The 6,340-nt window shown below is 44.9% G+C and overlaps 1 protein-coding gene across 1 annotated transcript in view; it reads left to right on the top strand.

The window, feature by feature from the left end:
* The window catches only part of LOC310792339 (GREB1-like protein), a gene marked incomplete at both ends in the record, with an annotated part of 31,269 nt that extends 25,894 nt beyond the window's left edge, over window positions 1-5,375 (top strand). Inside the window, 7 exons of the mRNA XM_083654061.1 lie at window positions 169-373; window positions 1,629-1,791; window positions 2,308-2,505; window positions 2,601-2,742; window positions 3,235-3,435; window positions 3,807-3,945; window positions 5,212-5,375. Of these exons, the coding sequence (XP_083510187.1) occupies window positions 169-373; window positions 1,629-1,791; window positions 2,308-2,505; window positions 2,601-2,742; window positions 3,235-3,435; window positions 3,807-3,945; window positions 5,212-5,375 (1,212 nt within the window). The remainder of the gene's footprint in view (window positions 1-168; window positions 374-1,628; window positions 1,792-2,307; window positions 2,506-2,600; window positions 2,743-3,234; window positions 3,436-3,806; window positions 3,946-5,211) is intronic.
* Between the last annotated feature and the right edge of the window lie 965 nt (window positions 5,376-6,340).

The raw sequence follows: 6,340 nt of genomic DNA on the forward strand, positions 1-6,340 counted from the left end.
TCTTCTGAATAATTCTAGCATTCAGTCTTCTGTCAGCTGAATCTCTCTTTGTCTCTGTCTGTCTGTCTGTCTGTCTGTCTGTCTGCCTGTCTGTCTGTCTGTCTGCCTGCCTGTCTGCCTGTCTGTCTGTCTGCCTGCCTGTCTGCCTGTCTGTCTGTCTGTCTCAAGGACCCCGACCTGTTGAAGAGTCCCATCTTCACGCCCACTACGGGACGCCAGGAGCACGGCCTGCTCAACATATTCCACGCCATGGAGGGCGCCACTCACCTGCACATCCTGGTGGTCAAGCAATACGAGATGCCCCATTACAGGAAGTACTGGCCCAACCACATCCTGCTGGTCCTGCCTGCCATGTTCAACAGTGCTGGAGTTGGTGAGCAGCTTATGTATACACTGGTTGTTAATTGAATTGTCATTGGTTCACTCGCAGCCTTGTCATTTCAATTGTTAGATCAAACAAACACAATAAACTAAATCTGTGTTGTGTTTTTCTTGTTTACAAGTTCTTTATTGATTTTTATGATACAAAATGTCAGCAATTGCAGTATATGTAGATACAATTCACATAGAGTATAATGTCTCTGTTGTGTTTTATACTGGATGCAAAAGGTGTTTTCTATTTATTATGAAAGTATGCTAGAATAAGTATGCTGGAGTAAATATGTAGGTAATTTCTCTCTGCCGATACTGAGGGATTTATAACACTGTGTGAGCCACTAAGACATCTTTCTTACAGTTAGTCACGTTACTCACTACACAGCAGGTAACAGTCTAAACGTAATTATAGCCAATGGGAGAAAGCCATCATGAATGAAAACACCTACTGCAGTCATCTGATTTGTGACTAAGCCAATCAGGTGTGCTGCCTTTCTGAAGGAGAGCCTTGACCCCGTCTCAAACGTGACCTTTCACCTACAAAGGATGTAGTAGTGTCAGCCTGGCCACTGTGCCTTCTAGGCCACTTTTCATAAAGAAGCACTATCTCTGGTCAGGCTAGACCAGTGCTTCACAACCTTGGGGTCGTGAACACACAAACCTTGTGTGTTGTTTTTACACCACACACAATTTAAAATTACCGAAGAGGATTAGTACTGTTACATGTGACATCGCTGATGATGTTACTGATGATATTACTGATGTCCTGGAATTTGAATGTCTGGGCTCCCTAGATTTTTGTAACGTTAAAGTGGGATCACAAGCCAAAAAAAGGTTGGGAACCCCTGGGCTACCCCAATACGCATCGCTCTGTCTGTCTTCTGCTAATGTCAAGTCAAATTTCACTGTGAAGTCTAGAAAGATGTATCTAGGATGTACCTCACAGAGCATCAGTTTTGGCTTTTTCCAAATTGTTAGGGTACGCGGATACATTTGGCATACCTAAGCTCCACCAAGGAGGCAGCACTTATTAAAATAAAATCTCAAATTTTAAAATAGATGGTGGATTTTGGTGGAAGAAGTTTGTAGGTTTACTGTTAATTAAATAAAGGCTTCTTGATGAATCACGTGCATATAATATGCCATACGCCTTTACCAGTGCAGTCTAATAATCATAATAGTCTTATTCTGTGAAGTAGGAGTGTTTGGTAATAATCAAAGCAACACTAAAGTGCGCGGTGTGTCTGTTGAAGGTGCGGCTCGCTTCATGATCAAAGAGCTGTCGTATCACAACCTGGAGCTGGAGAGGAACCGTCTGGAGGAGCAGGGCGTCAAGAGGCAAGACGTCTGGCCTTTCATCGTCATGATGGACGACTCGTGTGTGCTGTGGAACACCCACCTGCCACCACACTGCAGGTAGGCTGCTCATCCCTTTGATAGCCTATATTTGTCTTTACACAGGGGAGGTTTACTCAACACACATGCTCTTTTTCAGCCAATGCCTTGCTTCATGCAGTTTTTCATATTCACACAATTGAATTAGGGCCACCCTCATTATATTTTATTTTATTTTATTTTATTTTATTTTATTTTATTTTATTTTATTTTATTTTATTTTATTTTATTTTATTTTTAGAGTCATAAATTACATATTATAATGGCCGCCCGGGTAGTGCAGCGGTAGATTCCTTCCTTCAACATAAAGGTCACAGGTTCAAGCCCCCGGACGTGTTGCCTGTGTAACGTGTTGGTCGGGCGTCCATACAGGTACATTGGCTATGTCTGCAGGTGGGAAGCTGGATTGAGGGTATGTGTCGTGGTCACTGCACTAGCGCCTCCTCTGGTCGATTTTTAAGGCACGCTGCCTAACAAGACTACTTGCCCCCCTCCTTCCTCTCACAGTGAGACATCAGAAGGAGGTCCAACCTTCAGCAACGTGTCTCTGAAGACAGTCCAGCAGCACATGGAGGCCACGCCTAAGATCTCCCTGTACGCCATGTGCGGCACGCGCAAGTGGAGCAGCAGCCTGTCCCGCAAGTCCACCAGCCAGCCCTTCTCTCGCTGTCACCTCCACGACTTCGTCATGCTGAACGTGGACCTGACACAAAACGTTCAGTACGACCTCAATCGGTAAGTCAGCGGAGGTCGGTCGGTCGGCGATGTGTGCATTAGTCGGTCGGTGATGTGTGCATTATCTTCATGTTTTGACATTTTCCATTGTGCAGGTATACCTGTGAGGAGGTGGACTTTAATCTGAGGGCCCACTGCAGCGGCCTGCTGCTGTGTCGCTTCAACTACTTCAGCCTGATGAAGAAACACATTCCGGTCGGTGGGCACAAAGATTTCCTCGTCAAACCTAAACACATGGTGCGTGTCTTGTTCTCCAAATTTGTCTGACCACTTAAATGGCATGGATTCAAAACCTCAATGTATTTCCAAAACCACTAAAAAGTCCCAAGCCTTTCAGTGACTCCTCAGCCTTTTATAATGTCCAGTACCTGGTCTAAATTATTTAGTGAAGTGGTTCTCAAATTGGGGTCCGGGGACACCCAGGGGTCCTTGAGGGGGTTTCCAGGGGGTCCCCAGCAAAAAAGGGGGATCATTTATTTTCACTGTAGTTCCATCCATAAGTGACACAATGACAGAATGCATGGCTATTTTGCTCACGGGTTTCATACACTTTCTGCAATAAAACATCTAAAAGCTAATACCTTATCAGACGGGGACCCTGGGACAAAATCTTATCGAAGGGGGGTCCGTCTAATTGGAGTTATTTTAGGGGTCTTCCACGTGAAAATGTTTGAGAAATGTACTTGATGCTTCAAACGTTACCAAATACTAGACTGCATCTCGTTCCAGGAGATGGAGAACCCGGCTCCCATCCTACCGTCCCAGTATGTGTGTGCCCCAGACAGCGAGCAGACCCTCCTGGCTGCCCCGGCCCAGTTCCTGCTGGAGAAGTTCCTGCAGAGCTGCAGCCACAGACTGTTTCCCAAGGCCGTGCAGAACAGGAACAACCCGGTTCTGTCCATCGACAGCTACCTCAACATCGGCCCAGAGGTAAGCGCTCCCCCTGGGGGCCATAGGTAAAAGAGGGAGCTAGGAGACTCTAAGCACTATTCTAACTTGAGACAGGAATATTGAAAAGGCCAAATGATTTAAAAAGAGTGTTGTTTTTTTATATAGCTGGTGCTGTTTTTTGATGTTAGTAATGTGCTTTGGACATATTTCTGTACATTATATGTCACCGTACGTTTGAACATTTTGCTGTTGTCGTGCGAAAACCTTTTATCTGCAAAATATCAAAGTCTTATTCTTATCTATATACTACTCTCTGCTGCAGCAGACTCCCCACAGGGATCACCACAGTTTCCTAATGGTGGTTTCATTAACTGTCATGTAAAAGCCATGTTGTTTGTGCCTCCCCACAGGTTCCTGTGTGCTACATCAACTCTCGTCCACACTCCACCAACCTGGACCACCAGGGCCTGGTGTTCAGCGGCCTGCTGCTCTATCTCTGTGACTCCTTTGTCGTCTCCGGACTCCTCAAGAGGTTCCGCTTCCTCAAAGGTGACACACTGAAATATGCATTGTTAATTGATAGTGCTACTGGTGGCATGGTGGCATCTGAACACAATACTTCAAGGACAATTACACGATAGAAATGGCATACTTGACACAGGCACCTCCTATAGAGTAGATGATCTGATTAGATTGTGGAGCACCCGGCTGCATACATTTGTATATTAATGAGGAACACTGATTTTCTTGAAACTAATATGACTCCTTAAAGACGAGCTGAACCTAAAAATGTGTGTTTTTCTGTTTTTTTTCAGTCACTTACCTGGGTATTCAGTGCACCTATTTAATAATGTATGCAAAAAAAAATCACAAAAATCTAATTTCTTTCGTTTTTCCACACTTGTTCACATCAAAAGTTCATTTTTGAGGATTTCATTCATAACTGTAATCTACAGTATGGTGACGTCAGCTAGTACTATCAAATTTCTACCCCATGTCAACCAATCATATCACGACATGGCAGCTGTCAATCAATCTTAGACTAACTAATAAACTAACTAATAACTTGGTCAATAAGTATGTAACATACAAAATACAAAATAAAGCAAATGGTAATGTCTTCATTTAATGTAGAATGCAAAGACATGTAACTGGCTCGTTAAACTCGCATTCCACGAATAACGTTAACGTCTGCGGGTCTTACTCCGGCCCCTCGGACATCCAGGCCAGCAGGTGGCACATTTGCCTCGGCTTTCAAACAGCACTAAGCCAGTTCCTCGGTTCTCTGTGTGTCCCACTCGCGTAGCGCCACAACACGCTGAATCCCACTCGATTTGGGGACAGAACACGCCAGGATTGGCCAATGCCAAATCCAGTCCCCAGAATTGTCAAATCAAATCATTGACATGCTATGGCCCGCCTCTCAACCCTCTGTCAGCTCAGGCAAGATTTGTTTTCAGTTTTGATACGTCTCTGACCCTCGCGCCACTTGGGTTCAGCTCGTCTTTAATGCTTTAAAATGCAGAGTTGGTGTTAGTACTGCCTGTGTGTTATGTAAAGACAAATATGTCGATGTAGAGATGTTTGCTGCTTAATGCATTATTTTACATTAATGAATGATCTCGATAGCATAACTGGTTATGTTAAATAATGTTTAATGTGCCTCTTGTTTTTATTGACTGACATTTGCGAGGTGGAAAATGTATTTGTTTGAAACTTAACATTCCTTGCAACATTATTACTATCGTTATCAATGCCGTTGTATTTCGACGGACTCTTCTGACATCTAAGTTCTGAACCCGGCCACTTCCACAGGTGCCACGCTGTGCGTGATCTGCCAGGACCGAAGTTCCCTCCGTCAGACCATCGTGCGGCTGGAGCTGGAGGACGAGTGGCAGTTCCGCCTGCGGGACGAGTTTCAGACGGCCAACTGCAGCGAGGACCGGCCCCTCTACTTTCTGACCGGCCGCCATGTTTGAGCCCGGAAACGGCCCCAGGGGTCCCTTCCTCTCCCACAGAAACACAATCAGAAATGAGGATAGCCTTCGATTCCGAACCAGCCGGCAATCGCAATTCTTACCATTCCCATGGATGGTCAGAGGGGATACGCTGGAGCACAAAGTGCCATATGAATGGACACTTGGCCATGGAATGTGGCACTGTCTGACTGCATGTATCTGTGCACTGTGCCTGGCACTGAAGCGGCTCAGTGCACGTCTTAACTCTCGCTTGTAGCTGGGCGTGTCCCCACCTGAGCTCGTTTGCAACTGAAAGAGACTTTGCTGCTGTGAAAAAGGCCCAGTTGAAAACGAACTTCTTTTCTTATCGTATTCCCGCAAAAACGGACGCTCTCCAATGGATAATGTGAGCATTTGAAGACTGAATGCGTACTCAGACTGTGACTGCAGTCAGTGTCCCATCCTGGACATACTTGTCTATCTCAGGGTTTTAAAGAGAGAGAGAGAAAGGGAGGCCGGCTATAGGGGTAACCCAACTGCTTTTCTCTTTATTCACCGTGTATTTTTTATGTTTTTTTTGTCATTACCCCATGTTGGTACCCCAGTTTGGCTCACCAAAGACATCCTCAGCTGCACCTTGCCTCCCTCCTATGCTTTCCTTGCCTCTCCCCACTTGCTCAGCATCTCAAACTCTGAAGCCCATCAACCACGAAGACATGAAAGAACTATAATGTGCGTCGAGGTTGCCCAGCTGTTATGGAGTGCCATCTAGCATCACTTTAAAGGTCCCTTTTCTCTCGTGCCTCTGTGATATTTATGTGGCATCCATAATCCTTTTCAAATATGAGTTGTGGTATTTCAAGGATGTATAACATTTACATTCTAAGTATATTATGGATTGAATATCCAACTATCAAGTAGGTTCAAAATAATTCAAAGCCGATTTATGCGGTTCTTTGTCACAAGGTTTTCATTAATCTGCCAAT

This window comes from Poromitra crassiceps (assembly GCF_964638095.1).
Source record: "Poromitra crassiceps genome assembly, chromosome: 17".
Taxonomy (NCBI): Eukaryota; Metazoa; Chordata; class Actinopteri; order Beryciformes; family Melamphaidae; genus Poromitra; species Poromitra crassiceps.